The 23,443-nt window shown below is 37.0% G+C and overlaps 1 protein-coding gene across 4 annotated transcripts in view; it reads left to right on the top strand.

Moving 5' to 3' along the window:
- The window catches only part of kcnq5b (potassium voltage-gated channel, KQT-like subfamily, member 5b), a 165,657-nt gene that overhangs the window by 106,469 nt on the left and 35,745 nt on the right, over positions 1 to 23,443 (top strand). For all 4 annotated transcript variants that reach the window (XM_055157947.1, XM_055157945.1, XM_055157944.1 and 1 more), the window contains exons 2-3: positions 18,713 to 18,803; positions 20,433 to 20,559. In XM_055157947.1, coding sequence (XP_055013922.1) covers positions 18,713 to 18,803; positions 20,433 to 20,559 — 218 coding nt within the window. The remainder of the gene's footprint in view (positions 1 to 18,712; positions 18,804 to 20,432; positions 20,560 to 23,443) is intronic.

Here is a 23,443-nt window from a genome sequence, read left to right as displayed (position 1 = left end):
CATAAGACATCACTTGATTTTCTAACATATCATGATTTTGTTGTGATTTTAATTACTTGTTTGAATAGATATACTGTAGATTCGCATTACATTAGGGTGACATTATAATAGAGCTTTACTTCATTTTCAATGAGCAATTAAGTTATTACATTAAGGTAGATGAAAGCAAGGCACTGGTCTGTAATGGTTGTTAGACTTGGACACAAGCTAATTTAAGAATAAATTGTCTCCTATTTTTCATGTCAGGGTTACTCATTTGACCTTACCACAGATCCATTAATACTTGTTTGACCAAAGTGAGACTGAAGCTCAAACTAGGGCAGGCCTCAAGTAGCCTATTGACCGGCCAGTCATTAGAGATGATCAAAAAGTAAGGACTTTGGAAAATGGGGCAATATCCAAACTTCATAATCATATAAAGTAGTGTATGTATTGCAAATAACAAAAAATCAATAGTATGACAATGACAGTTTGCTGCAGGTTTTCTTTTCATAACAAGCATAATTTTACCCATTGTGTGGCAAAAATGTAAACTCAAAATAGCTGAAATAAATCACCTTACTGTGGATATACATGAGAGCCTTATAAAAATGTAGACTCCAAAATGGCCTCCCCTCTTTGTGGGCGCTGAAGACATTATAGAAGTGCCTGTACGTCAAAGCCCACTCCACAGGTCCTCATACTTATATCACACACTGCAGATGAGAGCCGTGTAACTGAATTAGCTGCAGCCTGTTGGACACATAAGAGCCTATTTGAGCAGATGTTACACAGTAGTTGATGTCATAGGTAGTAAGTGATGCAAACACTTAAAATGTTATGAAGAGCCCAAACAGTTGGGTATGTGAATATGAAAACTGGTCAATTAGTGTTATTTGGAAAAACAAAATTAAATCCAGGGGTTTCAGAATGATATGTTCTGGCCGTAGGCATAGCATTGGGGTGACAGTAGCTCAGTTGGTAGAGTGTTTGTCCACTGATCCAAATGTTGGCGGTTGGAGTCCCGCTTACGATGTAAACATCACTGAATGGTAAAATCCACGACCCACAGGTTGGTGGCACGGTAGAGGTCTGCGCGGAACAGAATTTTGAGTTCCTCTCCCGCCTGTTTCGGCACTGTAGAGTCCCGCGCCCGCCCGCTCCCGCAAAGAATTGTAATTTTCAGTCCCGCTCCCGCCCGCATCTGCAATATTTTGTCCCGCGCCCGCCAGCAAGTCCCGATGGAAACCTTTGCTTTCTTAAACTCTATCAAACACGGAGAAAAGAAAGAAATTGGGCTGCGTATGAGAGGAGGCACGTTGGGCGATCCGGTGGCATGGTTAAGTCCTGGCTAAATCCTGTTTTAGTCCTGGTTTTAGAGCTGTTTTTAGGCCTGGTTTAGTCCTGGTTTAGTTCTGGTTGAGTTCAGGTTTTGTTGCGCAGGCAGCACGGACTGTTCGCGTGGCTTAAGGGACGCAGGGGGACTGTTCGCGCGCTGTACGGAAGGAAGGACCGTCCACGCGGCATAAGGGACGGGGGGGACTGTTCGCTCGGCGTACGGGACGGGGGGGACTGTCTTCGCGGCGTAAGGGACGCGGGAGGACTGTCCGCGTGGCGTACTGGACGGGTGGGTCAGTCTGCGCGGCTTACGGGAAGGGGGACGGACTGCTGCTTAAAATGTTTTTATTAATGCCAAATAAAATCTCCAGCACAAATTATGCATGATATGCTTACATTCATCTTTTTTATATTTTACTTTATACTCATATTTAGTTTGCGGGACTGCAGTTTAGCCCCAATCCCGCCCGCGCCCGCAGCTTTCAAAATGTGTCCCGCCGTCACAGTGGTTTGCGTCGGGTCCCGCAGGGCTCTATAGCACGGTTCCAGCTTCTACAGATGAATGCTGTTGTTGGGTTCTTGGTTAAAACACTTAACCCACCTGCCCTCAGTGTTTATGTACACTGGTGTATTAATGTGTGTTAATGGGTGAGTGGTTTCTTGATGTAATAGTATTGAGTGCCTTGAAGGTGGAAAAGCAGCGCTATACAAACACGTGACCATTTCCCATGGTGATTACTCATTTAAAATTAGCTTTCTCTCCCCAATCTTTTGAATGGGAAAAAGTCCTCAAAATGTTGTACATCAGCAAGCTCAAAGCTATGATTATATAACTTTTGCTGAGGAGCTGAGCACCTGCTTGTTGTTGAAGGTATATGGAGTTTAAACACACAATGGTGCACTTCCTGTATTATCACATGACATCACAAGTCTTTTCTGTTGACTCAATAATAATACAGATCAGAAAATAGCACCGTATGAGCCCTTTAAGTGGTCTATAGGCAATACATTTTCCTTTAACCCTTTAACCTTCTTTATAGAACCATAATCCAATTTCATACTCACAACAGGAGCATTTATTCCAATTAAATCCTACTTAACAAAAATCATTATCTAACCAATTTCCTGAACAAATAAAGTAAATATAGCCAATGGTGCTATACTCAAATGACTTCACTGACTCCAGGGGTCCTCTTGCTGTGCCCTGTGTCTTTGTGAAGTTAGAATTGTTCGTGTTCTTCTTTAACTTTTCATTACATGTGCTCCTGCCGCTCTGCTGATGGTGTTTTAATTTGCACTGCCTCTTTAAATGGCTCTGCACAAAAAACTGAAGGCAGTAAACGCAACATGGTGCCTTTAAGGTCTGGCACAGTTGTGGTTTCCTCGAAAGTATCTCCTGCTGTATTGTAAAGAGCTTTTAATATGCGTCTATAGTCTGGATTTTATTATGCTGTGCTTGGATGTGCTCAAATGAAAAGACTTGTGCTCTGTGGGTGTTCCTCTGCTTCTATCTGCTTCTCCGCATTGATGTTTTGTATTAAACATCATTTCACACTACAGTGGGTTAGGTTCATGCTTGGGTGTGTCATGTCCTGTTTTTCCTCACTGTTTTTCAGAAAGTTGTATTGGACTAAAACAATGTTTGAATAACAACATATAATATAGCATGTAAAATGCAAAATAGATGCACTGGCATGTATTCCGTGGTGTTGCATTAAATATATCTATCTTGGTAATTTCATAGCATATGCATTTTGTAGCTGATTTATTATTATGATTACATTGAAAAACATGCATTTTTACTGTGAGCGAACTTGCCTCTCTACAGTTCTGATCTGTAACTTGGCAATAACATCTCAAGTGGCGGACCCTCCACCAAAAAAGTCAAACAGGTGTACAATGAAAAAAAATAGACTTACCTTAAAGACTTACTCATGTTTATATGCATTCTGGGGAAACTCATTTCTAGCCTACTCCAATTTTATCACTATTTCCAAAATGCATAAATGTCATTCATTGGCAGTGACACACAAAAAAAAAATTCCCTCCTAAGAATTTACTTCATAATCTCATTTTCTCAAGATAAATTTCATTTGTAATATGGACTGACAGCAATATTTATAGTAATATTTGCATTGTTATCCTTGAGCGACAGTTAGCCATAATTATAGGCTAAGAAAAAAGCAGATATGTATTGAGGAATAATATTTTTGTGTGGGGAACAGTCTCAACACGAAGCCCCTGTCCTTCAGCTTTACAAAGTCATTATCTTCAGACCCAGATGGAGGGGAGGTGGGATGAGGTTTGAAGAAAGGGGTTTAAAAAATGCCAGATTAGAGAAATACTCTTTGACAAAGACACATACAGAGAGCAGAGAACACACTGCACACTCTGTTCCTGTACAAAGAGTTTCATGTTAATATAATGCGCCAACCACTGCTTTTGACAAAAGACAGGCGTATAAAAGGATACATTTATTATTGTGTCTAGAAAATTAATATGGCACTAGTACATGTAATAACAGAATAGTATACAGTATAGGAAGCATTAAATTGCCAACATTGTATTTCAGTGGTTCTTGAAACAGTGAAAGTGTTGATTTAGTTCACAATATTTTACAATTGAATGTATAATTATTTGCTTTAAATGCGGGGTCTGCCATTTCTGTTCCTGGACATGTAATTTGCCCCAGTCTAGCTGTATGTTTTTCTAGCATGTCATGTTCACGCTGTTTTCTGACCTATGTTATAATGTGGTTTCCTCCTTAAAAACATACTTGGAGTTGTTTTGTTTGAGTCACATAAGTTTAACACAAATCCTGCATATTTAGACTGGGTTCTTCTCTCAAACACTCTGTTCCACCTTGTGATATCATGTGGTACTACAGGTAGTGCTCCACCGTGTTTAGAACTCACTGAAATCAGTTCCAGCCCTGGAATTACTCATCTCTACTGAACTAAAGGTAAAATGTAGCTGTTAACTTGGAGCTGTAGACAGACTAATAGTGCAATGTTAATCAAATGTGTGCATGAAACAATTTTTTTTGTTTTGTTTTGTTTTTTGAGGAGGTAACAGCATTATAACATGACTTAAAGCTAAGCTCACAAGAGTCAACTTTGTGTAATAGGTGTGTGTGCTAGGGTGGTCCATCAAAGTATGGTAAAAAAAAGAAAAAGACTAAAATAATGATAAGAATAAGAATGAATGAAGTTTCTGCATGAAGTTTTGAAGCTCCTGCTTGGTATTCCTTAAGAAGCTATCACAGTATGAAAATTAAATTGTCAAGAACAGTCTGAACATCTTTGGTACTTGAGTGAAGAAATGGTTGGCCTGTCATTTTTCGACCCCAGTGTGAAAGAAGAACAGAAGAAGCTGATGGTTCACAATATTATGGAAAAGGAAGGTTCAGAGGTACCACAAAAGCAATGTGATGCTCTTAATCAAGCAGATTATGAAGGGAAGCAGATCAGTGATTTTGTCACCACCAGCACAATTCATTCCTTTGAAGCTCTTGATCTGCCAGAAACATTTTTAACAATTCCCCAGCAGACTGGGCTGATGATGCAGACTTCCAGGAGGCTGCTAATATCGTGCATTTCAGGAATGTTGTCAAAGATGTTGCTGAAAGGGGGTGAAGCATATTCAAGATTTTAATTGTAGCCTAACAAAGAATGAAGATCAGAAACAGGATCTACTGCAAGTTGTCAAAGAGCACAGGCACATCTTTTGTGATGCCATCAAAGCCACAGTGGTTCCTGGACATTCTGAGTAACTATTTATGGAATTTATGGACTTTCTAAGTAATTTTTATGCAAGTTTCAGTTTGTGTTTGCAGAATAAAATGACAAATAGTTCAAATACGCCTTATTTGGTTCGCTATGTCATAGTATAGGCCCAATAGGGCAATTTTCAAGTGTCTTGAGCACACTTGAGCAGTGTGTACTCTCTGAACTTAACATTCTTGAGCATTGAAAATATATTTTTGAAATAGCTAATCTTCATACTGTATAATAAACAACAATTGAGAACATTAAAATCTTTCAAAACAGTAAAGTGAATGTCGGGAACAACTTCACTAGAGACATTAGTAATCTGAATCTGTTTACTTTTTTATAATACTCTTTAGTTTAGCAAGAAAACTTAGTCAGCCAGTTGGATGATTTAGATGAGTGTAGATGTAATGTAGAAAACAACATGTCCAACCAACCATTAAAGAATTCCATTAAAAAGCCCATTGCAGAAAAGCCAATTGTACCTAATTACAATCAAAACATAGACAGAGGCGCGTGCTGCTGACCTACAAGGAAAACAAGAGGCACTGACGCAAAACGGATTCAGGCTGTCCGCAAAGTCTCCCTGAAAGCAGAGTATAACATCCAGACTGGAGCTGGACAAACCCAATGTAAACAGCACAGCCAAAGTGGACAGCACCCACCACACGCAAGCTCCGGCCCAGAAGCATCTGTTTTTTATTAAAGCTAAAGTCTGCGGATGTGTTTAAGAGAAGGCTGCCCGGGTTATGGCCACTCTGCTGCAAAAGATCAACTTCATGTGGAGCTATCACGAAACTCGATGTCTAAATGATCTATATTAGACTAGAATTTCAAGAATGGTTTAATTGTTAAAATAGACTTTTATGAGCTTTGAAGTATGTTGTAATGGCTTCCTGTCAAGATTAGCTTACTCAGAGGCTATGTCCATACTGCAGGCCTAATCAGATTTTTATTACCCATATATGACCTGCATCTGATTTTTTTTCATGTCAGCGTGAACTGCTCTGTTCTGATTTTTCAAATCCAGACCTCATTGGTATGTGGTCATAAATCTGATACGAATCCAATATGACTACAGTGTGAAAACTCATGTCACATTCATGCGACCAACACATCATCGACCGGAGGTTTGACACCACATGTGTGGGGCATTTGTTTCCAGTCGGTACAGCCCCATCCTACACACTCACATACAATGCCCTTCTATGGTCCCCACAGTATAAGACTATATCAGTAGACTGTACTGTATATTTCCCTCTGGTTGAGCCAATAATATAATAAAGTATTACTTTATTGCATGCCGTGATTGGCTCGCCCATGTTGTTACATTATCGGACGTTATTACATTATTATACATTATATACGTTATTATGTTATCAGTTTCTACAAGCTGCATGGAGACTTTTTTTTTTTTTTTTTTTAGCTTTTCTGTTATTATTGTATTTTACTGTAATAAAGTGAAACTGATTGATTATATCCATGGTTTTCAAAATGCTGAGAAATTAGGACTGTTTTATGTGTTTGATGAATTAATTGGATAAACTGAAATGAAATTATGAATTGATGAAGAAAAGAAACATGATTACTTTTTTGTCATATTTCCTAGTCTGACCATATTTAGATGTACTTGAATAAAGTCTTGCAGTAGTATCAAATCATACAAGATTCTCCAGGTTCTCTAGCTAATACCTCTTTGTTCAAAACCACATTTGCAGCAGAAACTCTCCAATGTAACAACAAATGAACCCACTACCTCACAGCTTCAATATTCAGACGTTGCCAGAATCTTTATATCCTCCTAAATCGTGCACAGCCTGCTTTCCTGGATCATTTACCATGGTCTAATCCCTTGCATTGTGGGCCCGGTTGACTTATTCTTTCACAGATACATAGAGAGTATCGGGGTAATGGAGGAGAGGAGCGCCTGTCTACCCCCTCCAGGCTGCGGTATAATGCAGACAGAGCAGTGAGGGCTTACAGTCACAGCACGGGTTCCATTTGGGGAAATATGTAAATGTATATCTTTGCATTTTTATTTATTTATTTTTTATTTATTTTAATTTTTTTGCATTTTAAATATTTTTCTTTTTTTTTCTGTCATTGTGGGGGTTACAAATGTTTGTAGCGGTGCGTTTTTGGATCTAATCACTAATTCTCAGATTCTCAGATTCAACATTTGTAAATCCTATCTCTTGGATATTTTATGGTTAAGTAAAATGTAATCAGTATGAAAAAGAGGATCTTGCTCCCCCATCTGGGAGTATGACACCATCACTTTCTAGAATCTGAAAACCACCAATACAGATTGTGATTGCGATTGTGTTTGGAGATAGGAAAGATAATAATAATAATAATAATAATAATAAAAAAAAGATTTGCATGTTCATCAACCTCCCCAAAATGCAATAAAACCATGCCATAATAACTGATGAATTCATATAGTTTTTGAAGGTTAATCAATCAGTCAGTATTGCTTTATTTCTCCCTGAGAGGCAATTTAAGCACACTGAGCAGTAAAATACAATAATAATAAAAAGCTCAGTGCAGCTCAACAGGTAGGGACAAGAGATCATGTACCAGGTCAATTTGAGGCGAGTAACACACCTTAGGACAAAAGTGTCCTCTCTGTCTTGAAGCCCAAGTATCACAGCAACCTCCAGAGAGAGCCAGGCGTACTCTGAAAACGTATGAGTCGGTGATGTGAAGTGTTTTCTCTGGAATGTCTTCTGTCATATTTGGCGTAGAAAGTCTGGCCACCACCTTGTTAAGTACAAACAATAATTGAACTCCAATAACAGAATAGGAGGACATTTTGAAGTTTTTTATTTTTTTATTTAAATTTATTTTATTTTTTTTTACATTTTTCCCCATAGGAACAATTATTATTAGACTGGTTTAACTAAATTGTGCTAGTTGATGCATTTAAGTGTAAATAGCCGTTTGTCTGTGAATGTTAGCTATTGCAAACAATTTGCCATTGCTCACTGTTGACCCTCCTATGACTCACAGTTACCGCAGTTACATGGGACAACTATCTGCTGCATGTATATATTAACTATTACTCTAGTATTCATTTGTTTGATTTCAGATGACATTGAAACATTCAAGTAAAGGCCTGCAATGTTAAACTGAGATGGGAGTCTGAAAGCAATGGGAACATGGTGTTTAAATAAATGATCAAGTCCAATATGTGTGGATTTTCCCACTTCAAACCTTATAATCAATACCCCTACCCCTCTATTCTGCTGTAACATTTGAAGGCATGTACAACCTTTTAAGCTGACATATTGACTCATTAAACAACACTGACAATGCCTGACCTTAACAGAAAGGCTGAGAGTTACTAAAGGTCATTGGGTCAGAATCTCTTTACAGTAAACAATACAACCATGTTGTTCACTGGCAGTTTCTCAAGCTTTAACTATGACTCAATTATAATTTATTTATTTAGGCATTAAGACATTTTTGTGCTGCTCGATAATGGCAAAAATCATAGTCAACTATTGCTTCTATTGCTCCCTTTCAAAATGAACCTGTGTTTGTAGTGACATCATGCTGGGGGTTTTCGCTTGTATAAGTATGCCAGAATGTTCAGAGGTTTCCAAAGTGACAGTGGCACATTAGAGAACCAAAAAAGTTTTAACATAGTCTGAAACTCAAAAAAATTTCAAAATGTATTTAAACAACACATTTTCAGGGGCCTGTGATCAATACGGGTATTCATAGTCCTAGTTTAGGTGTTTGATTTTCAACAAAAAAGGTGAGAGTGACAAACTGAAAAACTGTTGGCTAATGAGTGGGACTTGTTAATGGTAAAAATCATCTCACATGCTGTAGTTCCAAATAAGTCAGTTCATTATGATCAGATTGTATTAAAATAAAGCTCAGATTAAAGCCTAACTTGACTAACAAACCCTCAGGCAGAGCAGGGCCTACAGTTAGCTTCACATCCCCAGGGAATATATTCATGTTCATGGGTTTCAAGTTCCTGTTATTGGTGACATTGTTAATATAGTTCTTATGTTTAATCATTCTGTATCAGTTGTATTGTTAAACATATTTGCAATTGAATAGAGTAGATGTGATTTGATTACCTGCACAGGAGTAAGAATCTTGATGGTATATTGAGGAATGATAGTTTAGTAGTGTGTTATGATCTGGTGCAGGTTTTTATGGGTTTCTAGTTTCACATTGTGTCCTTGTCCTCTCATAAAATTACTCAGGGCAGCACAGAGGCAACTTTAACACACCCACACTTCCTCTGAACCTGCTCTGGTTTGGTTTGAGAAGTTACAGGGAAGAGAGAGTCCATTTTTATGATGTCTGCAACCTCTCATAGGGCTGTTACATTCATTCTTACTCCATTTGCTTTTTATATGTGTGTCTGTCTGGTGTAATGCTTTTGGGACCACTGGCATAGCTGGAGCCAAAATACCAAAATTTAAAAAAAAGAAAAGATAAAAAAAAGTAAAAGAAAGGAAAGAAAAAGTAAAACAACTGAGAGTCGATCATTCAAATTGTCAGTAATCATCTTGACATTTTCTTTTTTATATAAAAGCACAAATTGAATTTTTGGAGGAAAACAACAATTAAGCTTTAATTAATTAAGATAAAACACCATATTTATTTGTTTTCACAATGTCTATGTAATAAAATGTCATTGAAAACATCTAACACAATACACAGGGAAGACTTTATTGATCCACAAGGGAAATTATTTGAACACAGTTAGCTCACACAGCACAACAATATATTATAAAAATAAAAAGCAAAATAACAAGAGACTGGTGTCAAATACGGCATAATTATATAAATGTATATAAGTAAAAATGTAAAATATAGAAATACAAACATGTCACAAACACATACAAGCGGTGGGTAAGGAGAAACAGTGCAAAGATGAAATAGTGACTGACATGGCTGAAGGCTATCTATTACATAAGGGTGAGTTGTTGTCCAGTTGTATGAGGTTTGGTATGAATGCAGTCTTTTATCTCTATCTATGAATCTATCTGTGTCTAAGAATACTGATAAATATATTTTTCCAAATTGCCTAGTTCTACTTTGTTAACTAAATATATAGGGAGTAACTAAGTACAGTTATTATTAGTTTTTCTTCATTCTGTTAGAGATTAGAGATGTGGATTAATATTATCAGTTCATGTATGTAAATACATAAATTTGAATAAGTGTACCAGCCTGTGGGAATCTGTAGTTACTCTTTGACGTCACAGATCGGTTCATAGTACAATGTCTCCTGCGCAAATTGAATATCTAATTACTTACTCGCAACCTTGTGTGTATCCTTGGGGGGTTGACTGTTCAAGTATGCGTTAATGATAGATCAGGGACTTGGCTGCTCTCATCAAAAGACTCAAATAGAATTAGCTTTCAGGACCATGGACAGATCTCTCCCCGTGTTAAGAGTGAACGCTTCCTTTGCCACAGTATAAGTCAATCAGATCAGCATCATTACGACTGCATTAGCTCTGTTAGCCAAGCAGGATCTAATTAACACATGGCCAGAGCTAGTGATGTTTACTCAAATGCGTGTTTTTATGGGGTAATGGCGTCTGGCTTCCCATAAATCTACATGTATCAGGCTCAGTGCATGGGAGGCGAGTGGTAATGACAGATGCTGTTGGCAATATACATTTGCAGAGCGTGGATGTTGGCTATTAGCGTCACATCATCATTTCTCAAACAAATCAATTGAGTTATTCAAATGGGAGAGGGGCAGTGGGCAGAAGGGTGCATGTCTACTCATTGAAACGTGTATTGAGGGCCTATGTGAACGGTTATGCAGATGACATTTGAAATGTGAAGAGTACATACGTAATATCTGTGATATTATGTACTATATTAAATTTAAAAGTTTCACCAAGGTTTGCAGACAAATTGCATTTCAAATCAGTTTATTTTGTATAGCCCAAAATTATAACAGCTATCAAAACCTGAACTCGTCAGATCTCAGAAACTAATCAAGGCCAGGGGTGGTTGGTACTTGGATAGGTAACCGTGTGGCGCCAGCAGCAAAAAACTGTTGCTGTGTCCTTAAGCAAGCACTTCACCTTCACTGCCTTGTATGAAAGTGGTATGTGCATGAGTGTTAGTGGTGTTTGGAGGGCCGGATGGAGCAGCTGTGATACTTACCATTCACACACTGGAAAGGTGGTTGAAGTGTTTTGCTCAAGGACACATCAAACTGGAAACCCTGGGTTTTTTTGTGTACCACCTAAACCACTGTGTACATTTACATCATCTGTGAAATCTGAACTAAATCATATAACCCAATAACAGATCTGATTTTTTATATGTATATATGCACATCTGTTCAAAAGGCACTTGGTGATGTTAATCAATAGATCTAATTGTTGTATTTGGAAAACAAAGTACAGTGAATTTTAAAATAACTCCTTCAATCTCCTCTTTCATTGTTGTCTTTGCCACATTAGATTATGATAAGATTTTTGTTGTTCATGTAAACATAGACCCCAGAATATGATACTGCAGTGATATTAAGGGTATTTGGATATTTCTGCCTCCCTAGTTAAGAGTGATTGCCGTGTTGTCCACCTCCCATGAGCTATATGACCAGTATTAGACTAAACCCTCCAGGCATGCACGTTAATTATCAGACTTTGTTGAGTGCTTAATGGCCGCTTCTGTCAAAGGCTCTTTCTCTTTCCCCTTTAAAGTAAATATATTCCAGGCATACTCTACGGATGAAGGAAAATGATTGTCAGTCTATAATTTTGGGCCTGACAACCTTGTAAGTGCCAGAGGCGTAGGTGTGTGCTTCTGACAAGGAGCTAGCTTTCCTCTCGACAGCTCAACAATGCCTGTCACTAGATGTTTCCCACCAATCAAACTAGCATTATTCAAATCTTTAGAAATGTCAATAGAGCAAACCTAAAACTTCTGCTAGTTTTTTGTATTGCATTGCTAACCCACTTCTCACAGCGAGGGAGAAGACGTTTTTTAGCTTTAAACCTGAGGGATTTTAACTTTCCTGATGCAGGGTATGACACCTGCTTGTATCAATGGACATGTCATTGGCATTAAATGTCCATTTTGCATGTGTTCAAATACAATTGTTTTTATTGCTCAAAAAGTCCTTGGAAATGTAGTGTTAATGTGAGCAGGATTGTCTCTCCGCAGATCTGACTTCTAACTTAATGTCCAATTGTATATGTATGTTTTGGTTTTTTTTGTTCATTTGTTTTTTGTTTTGTTGGTTTTTTTTTTTACTTTAAAAATTATGCCAGTCTTTCTTTCTTTTTTTTTTTTTTTAAATCAACATCTCTCACTTGTAAGTGACAGTAGACATTGAAGGCTAACCTGTCAGCATAAATTAGATTGAGTTTAATGTGGTAATTGATGGTTACTTACTTTGTTAACAACCTAGTAGCAAATGTAGCTTTTGCAATCATTTATATTCTGTAAGATACTAAACAAAATCAACTTGTGTACAACAAATCAAATATACAACATTATTTATATTTAACTTGAATTTTCTTTTCATTTATATCTTCAGTGTCAAAATGGTCCATTCAAACTTTCATTATCCAAATCTTTAGAGCAAACAGAGTATCTCTTTCAGCCAGAGATGGAGAAAGAGACAAAGACAGAGAGAGAGAAAGAACTGCAGTAATGGAACGTGCAGAGCGCATGATGACATAAATGATGACATAACCAGGCAGGCCATGGAAAATGGCGACCCCAGATTGTGCCCTCGAGATGTCAGGAGGGGTCATGCCAGGGTCGTGCCTCCAAAGCCTCCATACAGTAGTGTACTATAACTCACCAATTTCACACAAGCCAAAAGCGAGGGATGACTGAGCGCAGTTGTCCCACAGCATTACTTCCTCTAAGGCAGGTCAAAGATCAGGTCTGGCACCAAAAGTCTGGCCAAGAATTTATGCTCATAAGCCTGCCGCACTGCATTATGAGTAGCCAAATGTTAATGATAATAGCATACGAAGACAGTTGTAAACAAAACTAATGAAAATTAAAAAGGCACTCAAAGGTTAAGCGGTTACTGTAGAATAAATACTGCAGTATTCACATTATGATTTGCATTTTAAAATCTAATAGCTAGCTGGTTGCACATTGTTGTTCAGAAACATTGGTACAAAAGAAGGGCTCGATACTTTGATAGGTGAAAAATGACACTCTATTTGCATATTAAATGTCATTCATTTGTACAGTTTAAGTACTTGGTCGTGCTGGCCTTGTTTTAACATATTGTGCTTGTCAGCCTAATGGTGTACTTAAAGCTACATTACCTGTCATAGATGTAAATGCCAGAAGAATAATTAGTTAAATAAGGCACTTTATGAAAATTGATGGGAGTTCAGCCCAAAGCATTTCAATCAATATTTGTGTGTAAACAGGTACAGCTTCAGTAAGCAAATCTGTTAAGTTTAATATCATGGGAAACGAAAAGTAGTATTGGATATTCTGTGGCCTTTCATCCTAAAATAGCTGAAATTACAGAGATCTAAATGGGTTGGATTCACGTAACATTTTTTTCTGATGGAGGATCCTGCTTGTTTCTATGGAGATTGTATTGTTTTGCCTGTAATGTTACACAGTATGCTATTCATTGTAATTAGCTTGCATGTTTCAATTACATGTGATCCTGCCTTAAAAAACCTTACCTGATGCTTGAATTGTTCTTTTTGGACTGTAGATGAAAATTTAGCTTATATTAAAAAAGCAATCATTAAAGATGCATTGTGTAACTTTTCTGGTGGACAGTTCGTCAGATGCTTTCCTCATGCAGATGTTATTGCTTTGTCTGGAATGTTTCACAGTATGGCATTAAACTTTTTTATCTTCATGGAGACCAAACCAGATTAAGTTATGGGTTAGATCTGTGGAGAGGCAACCACGCTCTTAGTCAGAATGCCTGTTTTTCTAGGTATTAGTGAACTAACACTACCACCTGTAGTTGGATAAATATAAGGTAGAGTTGCAATGACATATAAAAACAAGAAAATAATAGACCCCGAAACAAAAGTTACACAGTACACCTTAAAGGCAATGTATCAGATTTTTTCCCATGTATTCAAGTAAAGTTTGTATTGTATTATATAATATAAGATTCTCAAAATGCATAAGGTAAGTGAGGAATAACTTTGGGCCACTAGTTTTGTTTTTTTTGTTTTTTTTACACTTGTAAGATAGCAAAAATCAGGTACAGTGAATTTAAGCATGCAGATATATTGTCAATGATACATTTTCATTTTTATATAATGATAAATATGTTAAAGGTGCATTATGTAACTTTTCTCATCAAATGCCTTTCTCCTTTGTCTGGAATGTTTCATAGTATGGTATTAAACAGACGTGGGACCAAATTGTCATTTTGCAAGTCTCATGTAAGTCTCAAGTCTTTGACAAGTCAAAGACAGGCAGGTCCAAGTCAAGTCTTGAGTCATCTGCTTGGAGCTTCAAGTCATTTCAAGTCTTTAAACCAAAGTACCAAATATAGCTTAGAATTTTGCAATTTATATGAATTTTAAGATAAATTGTACTTAAAAAGTCATGATATATTTATATATATGTATTTATATAAGACTTGTAGAAATGCTATTTTTTTCTTTTTAAATGTCTTAACAAAATCTTATTGTGAATCTTTACAGTCATAGGTCAATAGAAAGAATTCAGATTTAAAAGAACGTATTTTTATATACATTAAAAAATGATTTTGACATGTAGTTCTCTGTAGTTCCCTCTGTTTTACTGTACTGTATATGTTACTGCATAGTACTGTGTATTACTGTAGTACATGTGAGGATACCATATCACAGCACTGCATTTATCACCTGAAAAGAGGAGAAGGATCAAGTCTTCTCAAGTCACAGGGCTCAAGTCCAAGTTGAGTCCCAAGTCGAGTCCATTTTATCAAGTCAAGTCTCAAGTCCTGAAAATATTGACTCAAGTCTGACTCGAGTCCAAGTCATGACTTGCAAGCCCACACCTCTGGTATTAAACCTTTCTATCCAAACCTGATGAAGTTACAGGTCAGATCTGTGGAGAGCATAGACTGTATAAAAAGTGGACTAAGCGAGTGTGACGTGACAAAGCGTGACAAAAAAGTGATGGACCCTCAACCGAAAACATTACACAGTGCACCTTTAAGCCATATCATCTGGCCTTAATATAAAACATGAATCGGAAAGCTGTCAGGATGCAGTTTTTCAGTCGGTGGCTGTCCAGAGGTTTCAGAGATAATACACAGATGTCTTTTCACCATTTAGCATCATGACTCCATCCCACCGTGTGCTTTAGACTTACATGCGTTTTGGGAAGATTTATATGATGGAAAAACAGTTGTGGAAAAGACAAAACTCAAAAGTTTCCTGGCTCTAGACATGACTGGAAATGCTTGAATGTTTTCATGTTTTCCAATAGCTGCTGTGTGACTGGCTGTTTTGCTCAAATCATGTTGCACAAATAATTATGATTACGTTGATATCTGAGGAAATGGAATAATGGTTCAAAGTTACGGTTCACGGAGAGGAGGAAATAAGTTGGGTGATTGGGCTGCCAGATTGTTTGTTCTCAGTTCTTTCCTTCACTGGATTCAAAAGCTTGTGACAGGGGAAAATCCACAATTACACAGCGTATGTTTGTTGGAATAACAGTTTATGTCTGATGTTATGGAATATCATCTCTTATAGGTCAACACACCACTGATCTCATTTTGGTGACCTTGATTTGTTTAAAAGTGGATTTACTCTACTCTGTACTATATATTTTCAACCTTTTAGATTTGAGTTGCCAATGTGTTGAATTTGTTTAAAATATTTTAAACTGATCCACTGTTAACTTTGTTTGTTTTTTTGGTCAGTTGTATGCAGCCGGTGATTGTTTCGTTCACATTTTGTATTTCGTTTTTATCGTCTTTTTTTGTGACCTTTATAATGGTGAACTATGTAACATTTCTAGTGGTGGACCACTAATATTTGTCTCCATGGAGATTATTATCATTATTGTTATTATTGCTTTGCCCTATGGCATTTAAAGGTCCAATATTACACAAAACTGACTCCTGTGAGCTTTCAGAAATGTTGGAATGTTGTTACCTCATCAAAAATATACCTGGAGTTTTGTTTTGTTTCATTCTTTAACAATAAGGTTGCTGCTATTAGAGCAAATTTACTGTGTCTTCACTTGTGTTTGCTTTTAACGTTGCCCTAACTGCACAGTGCTCTGCTGTTTTTAGTCAATTTGAGCCTGTGTCACTGTCTGTTGCTCACAGGGTTAGTTGACATATTAAAATACTCGTCCTGCCCCACAAACCCAGTCCCACCTCACTTTTAAAAAGAGGTCCTTACGTTAAGGAGATCATCAGTAGCAGTCTATCTTCTGGCATTATCCCTTTTTGTAAAATGACTGTTGTTGAACCACTGATCAAGAAACCTGGACTCGACCGTACAATTTTGTCTAATTAGCAACCAATTTCCAAACTTCCTTTTGTGACTAAAATTTTAGAGAAAGGTGTTATTGCACAGCTGCAGCCTTTTTAGATGCAAATTGAACTTTAGACACTTTCCAGTCAGGCTACAAAGTGTTTCACAGCACTGAGTCTGCACTTTTAAAGGTTTTTAATGAGCTGCTTTTAATGACTAATACTGTTAATCCTGCCATTTTAGTGCTTTTAGACTTGACTGCTGCTTTTGACACAGTTGACCATGCAACTCTTTTAAAACATCTTGAAGACTGTGTGGGTGTCAGGGGGACCATCCTGGACTGGTTTAGGTCATACCTATCTGGGCGGTCCTTCACCGTAAGGCTGGGGGACTCCACCTCATCCTCTGCTCCTCTGGACAGTGGAGCTCTCCAAGGCTCAATTCTTGGCCCAGTGCTATTTCGGCCAAGAATTTGGGTACCTCTTAGCCTTGTACCTCCTCCTGCTTGGTGAGATCTTTAAAGGTTATGGCTTGTCATGTCATTTTTATGCCAATGACTTAAATGTATATGCCAGTTGTTAGAGACAATCATAGCAGCCCCTTTACACCCCTTATTGATTGTCTAAGTGACGTCAAGGCTTTGGTTAACTCAGAATTTTTAAAAACTGGGGTCATATTTTTTGGTTCTGACAGCTCCCTTGTCAACTTGGAAACCTTAAAGGATCATGTCCATCTCGTAGTCACCAGCCGTGGCATCATCCAAGACAGTGATTTTAAATTTGATAAGCAGATAAATGGCGATGTTTTATCATTTGTGGCTTTTATCCAAAGTCAAACCTTTCTTATCCTTTAATCTTTGTGAACAGGTCATGCATGCTTTTATTTCATCACATCTGGACTACTACAACACACTTTATACTGGCATCTCTCAAAACTCACTTTCCTATCTGCAGTTAGTCCAGAACTCCGCGACATGACTTTCAACAGGAACCAAAAAATGAGAACATATCACACCAATCATTGAGTCTTTGTACTGGCTTCCTGTTCAATTTAGAACTGATTTTGAGATTTTATTGAAGCTCCAGCTCGTGGTGCCTAAGACGAAACTTAAACCAGAGGGGACAGGGCTTTCTCTTTCATTGGCCCTAAGCTCTGGAACGCTCTGCCCCCCACGTCCAAAAAGCCCCCAGATTTGAATGTTTTAAGTCTCTTAAAATCCACTATTACTCTCTGGCCGCGTGAGTTGTGTGGTCCTCTGTGTCTTTTATTTAATTAAATTAAATTTATTTATTTATTTATTTTTAGCTTTATGCATTTTAACACTTTTTATTTATTGTTTTTTTAAATTTATTTATTATTTACTTTTATTGTATTAATTTGTCTGTGCAGCACTTTGGAAACATGACACTAAAAAGTCATGTTTCCAAAGTGCTATATGTGCATATGTAAAGTGCTATTTGTACAGTGTATTATGTGCTATATAAAAATTGGATTGGATTGGAGTTACCCTTTATTATTAGTCTGTATACTTCTCCAAAGTGGTAGTTTTCAAGTTAACAGCTACCTTTTACCTTTTGTTTAGTAGAGATTGGAAATTCCAGGGCTGAAGTTGCCTAAATTGTTAGTGAAGGTGTGTGGAGTTTAAAAACACAGTGGAGCATTTCCTGTTTTATCAAATTATATCATAAGGTTTCAAGGAGTGTTATCTGTTTGAGAGAAGAACTAAATATGCAGGGTTTGTGTGTTACACATGTGTGATTGAAACAAAACTTGACTCCGGGTATATTTGTGACGAGGAAATAACATTGTAACATAAATCAGAGAATACAGTAAAATGGACTCATTAACTTATCTATTTAGATTGTATTAAATGACAGGTTTTTAATAATTAATGATAGTAACATACCTTTTAAAAACATGCCTTCATTGATTCATGAACTGGTTCGCCTCTCCACAGATCCGACCTGCAAGTTGCCCTGATGGTGTCAACTTTCTTGTTGACTTGTCTCCATGAAAATGATATATACTATAAAATATTGCAGCCAAAACAATTACTTATGAAGAGAAACAGGAAGCAGAAAAGTTACACAGTTCACCTTTAAATCAACATCGTACTCAATATTCGGAATCTAGTGTGGGTATGACTTTGCTATAATTAGTTTTACTCTAACACTTCTCATGTGATTTTTCTTGTTATAGGTTTATCCTGGTGTTCAGCTGCCTGGTCCTCTCTGTGTTCTCCACTATCCCTGGTCACCAGGAAACCTCCTCCCGCTCTCTGCTCATTCTGGTAAGAAACTGGACAACCGCACGGCCAAAACCACTTCCTACAGAGCCTGCCCATGTTTCCAAGCCATTCATTTTGGACATTTCTCAGACCAACATTTACGTGTTTTAGCTCATTGTAAGTCATTAACCGATATGTCAAACCTGGGAGTTTAAGACGCCAGAATGTAGCGCTAAATACACAATAGAAATTAATGTGAGTGTGAATCTGTCATAGCCCAGTGACTGTCCAGAGTGCACGCCCAGGAGAAGTGGTGGAAACTACATGAAATAAGCCAACCAAATGTTCAAAAGGTCCTGGGAAAGTTATAATATTCTCAGTTTTAAAATGTGAATAAATAACACTTACATGCACACACATAATTATACTACAGGATCATGAGGTCACTATAGCGCCAAGTTGAGGGACATGTATTGCTCATGGGTCATAGTAGGGATCAAGGGATCAAACCACCAACCTTTGGGCAGTTCAGGAATAGCAAAAGTAAGATGACTGAGATATTTTTTACTGCAGACCATCCATGTTTGGACAATTCATAAAGTGCCACATTCAAAAAGTGCTAAAGGCATTTTGAGACAAATTACTTAATTTTGTTTTTATTTCTATTGTTTAGTCACTGCTCTGATATCGTTTGATATCGGGTATCTGCAGATACTTAAATTCAGTTTCAGAATCAGTATCAGAAATGAAAAAGCTGAATCGGTGCATCCATAATTTAGTATGGATTTTATGAAAAAATTACTCCCTGGTGAACTCATATTTAAATAGCTGATATTAATAAACACATAAAATAGTACTTTCAAAATGTCTGACATCTGAAGCAAAGGGTTGGGCCTGGGTAATATTTAGATAGGAGACATCTGGGACTACCAGGTACCAAAGGGGAGCAGTGCATATTATCGATGTGTCCTTTGGTAAATGTGTTTGTTAAAATGAATGTGGGACAACATAATGGAAATTAGTCGAGTGTTTACAGGATGCAATATTAATCTTCATTAATATTCACTGTCCCAACCAATAAAAGTAAATAATAATAAAGTTAATGAAAAATCATATGCATTATTTTGATTATTTGAGATTAAATAAATCCTGAAATAAGTGTTTTGGTTAGTGCAGAGTCAGACACAGGAGGCACTTCATTATCTTTCTTCATAAACTTTCTATTCTGCAATTGATAGGAAACACTGATAAGATAAAGCTCTGGTGAAAGTTCATTGACATCACAGCCTTAAATGGCTCTAAACTATTGATTTAGAGATTGATTTACTATTAAAAATCTAAACTCAATTCTCATTACTGGATTAGCTCTTAGACACACCCTGTAACAGAATACATTTCTCATAATATACCCTATTAACCATTTTATGAAATGACTTAAGTGACATCCATAGTGTCCATCTACACAGCTTTTACTTATGTTATATTTATGTCAATAAAAGCATATAAATGTTTTGTTTGCTAAATGGACTAAGCTAATTAAAATACTAATGGAGGCTGAGTCATTTCTTTAACAGGGCACATCATAACACTACTGGACGACTTTCTCCGAAGTCATTGAAATAAAACATTATAGTTATAGTGGTTTCTGTGTATTTTGTTCAATATTAACCATTTATATGTGTTTTTCTGCAGGAGTTTGTGATGATTGTGGTCTTCGGTCTGGAGTATATTATCCGTATTTGGTCGGCCGGATGCTGTTGCCGTTACCGAGGATGGCAGGGCCGCCTACGATTTGCCAGGAAGCCTTTTTGCATCATAGGTGAGTTTTATATTCAGCCATTCAGTCCCAGTCCTGAAAAAGCAAAATGTAATAATAAAGCAAATGTACTGGTTGTGAAATAAAACTTAAACTTAATAAAATGCTGCTAACATAATTTACATAACTCAGATAAGCACGTAGTTGTAATAATAATAAAGTATAGAAATGGTTGTAATGGTTGGTGGTGTGATTCCAGCTCCCACAAATGCATACTCTCCTTGTGTCCTTTGGCAATGTCTGTGTACACTGGTGTATGAATTTTCATGAATGAACCATTGACCATTTACAAAAATTTGACATTTCTTAGTAGTTTTAGAGTTGTCTTGATCTAGGCCTATGTCAGAACTAGACTTGAACAAGCCTAGTAAATAGTAATACTAAAGAAACTAACCATTTTCTGAGGTATTGAAGAACCTTTCACTTTGTATTAAAATCAAGTTAGAAATTTTTCTGTAATATTGTAACACTGTTTACAGTATAATGGCAGGGAAATTGAGATGCTGCACAATATGAGATTAGCGTTTTTTGTGTTGTTCAATGTCACAGCACAGCATAAAATCACTTCCAGACTACTACAATTTTCTGAATGCCTCTCTCAACTCTTAACCCTCATTTGAGACTGCTTATTGTCCTGTCCAGTTCATCTTATGGTTGACAAATCTGTTCTATAAGGCACACTTTTATTGCATACAGATTGTACTTGTCTATAATGCATGGATTTTAGTTTTATTCTGATTGATTTGTTTTGAGGCCCTTGTGACCAGTGCACTGTATTTGCCCTCTGCCTGAGCATGGTTGTCCTCTCACTCAATGCAATTTGATGTTGGACGTAAGCGCGGTCAGTTTGCTCCTGTCATTTCCAGTTGTGGTCAGAGCTCATAAGAACACAGTGCATTTTCATAATAGAGTTGTTTTAGCAGCCTTTGATTTCTTTTCCACTGTTTAGACATGGATCTTGTCTGTTCCTTTGTGGAAACTGCTGCAGTGAGTTTTTATGAGGTAAACTGGTCTTGCTCCATCCCACGCACTCCCACATCAATCGCTGTCAGGAGATTGTTTGAAAAGAAAAGGTGAGGGAGGAAAAATGTACCAAAAGCTTTATAGCAGATTTGATATTTCCGACTTGTGTGAAGTCAGCCTCGTTCATAACATTTCTATATCAGGTCAAAACTGATACATTGTTTAGTTAGAATGAGGAGGGTCATAGGGTTCATAGTCATGTTTCTTTCCATTCTGCTTATGTTTATGATTTACATGTCAACCTCTTGTCAGGGTTTGTAGATCAGGGTTGAAAATCAGACATAATTTTTATTTAATCGAGTGCTTAGCATTTAAGAATAACTTAGATTTAAATGCTCATTTTCTTTTTCTTTTTCATAGTTTGAAAACTAGGGTAGTTCACACTTGCACATATTACATTACATGTGAGACTAAATTGGGAGTAAACCAGGACTAAACCAGGACTAGACCTGGACTAGACCTGGACTATAAGAAAACAAAAATAAGCAAGCGCTTAAATCAGGACCAAACCAGGATAAGTGTAAAGCCGCCCCTAAATATTTTCCTTAGAAACAGTAGATTAGACCTCTACATGGTATTTTTGTACTAGTTAAGCAGGATTCAGGATTTGCACACACATGACACCAGAATTGAGTCTAAAAACTAAACCAAAATTCAGTCAAAGACTAAACCTGGACTTAAATTTGATCTAGAGTTACTAAACCAAGACTTGAACAGAACCTACATCAAGTCTACATCAGGACTGAGGGTTAACTTGATTTCATCTTCCAAATTTCGTCAAAAATCCTCAAAAGGCGCCTATATACAGGAAACCCAAAAATACAGCAATATTTCTATTTTTTTAATGAGTAATTTCCGTTCACAATTATTCACCATTCATAAAACTCCACTGGTCCCTTGCTTCTCATTAATCTGTTTACACAGCGCTGTGATCCAAAATAATCAGCACATTACAGAGGTGCTAGACCTGTAAAATCGCTTTGCTAGAGGGTCAAACTAAACTACTCTGATTAAAATAGCACTGAAATTCATAACATGTTTTTCACAGATCCATTCAGACAGACTTTGCACTGAAAAAATATTGTAAAACGATGATTATCTATACAATAAAACCACCCTCAGCTTTGAAGTGTCCAACTATCACTAGTTCTAGTTAACTATTGGTTTTGCCTTGACATTTGTGTTACTGATAAATACGAATAATCACATCTAACAAGGCGTAGAAGCAATAATAGATGGTAGCTCTTATTAGGGTTGAGGTAACCTTTTCATTTTACCAAAGGCTGAATACATTTCTCCCCTGGCTCCAAATTGAGAGCTTGTTCTGTATCTGAAAAATGGGTCTAAAATTTTAATATGTGAATGACTCATAGACTAAGGCCTGGTGGAGAAATTCAGTGGGAAGTGGGAATCCTTAGGCAAAAATAAATTGCTACCAACTCGAGTGCTAAAAAGTGTGGAGCTTTGTTGCAGCCAGGAAATGTAGATGCCAAATTAATTGGTAATGAAGAGTGCTACAATGTGTTGGAGATATTGGCTGGAGCATTTTTAATAATATTTGATTAAATGTATGCTGTACTTTTTCTCTGTAGCTTTATTTTTGGGCAAGAGAAGAGAGCCACTTCTTCACTTAGTTCACTACAGCTTATCTATGTTTGATAATATAGACCAGTCTCTGTGACTTGTGGCAATTAAAGATCTGTTTTGAATATTAAAGCCCATATTACACTTTCTGATTTTCTGATCAACTCTGTTTTAATGTTTCCTCATCAAAAACATCCCTGTAGTTGCATTTTGTTTCATTCACACATTCATGCAGATTCTGCATATTTAGTTCCACCTTGTGATGTCATGTGGTAATACA

This window comes from Boleophthalmus pectinirostris, unplaced genomic scaffold, assembly GCF_026225935.1.
Source record: "Boleophthalmus pectinirostris isolate CB_2022bp ecotype Guang Dong unplaced genomic scaffold, ASM2622593v1 HiC_scaffold_22, whole genome shotgun sequence".
Taxonomy (NCBI): domain Eukaryota; kingdom Metazoa; phylum Chordata; class Actinopteri; order Gobiiformes; family Gobiidae; genus Boleophthalmus; species Boleophthalmus pectinirostris.
This window is presented reverse-complemented; position numbering and strand designations above follow the sequence as displayed.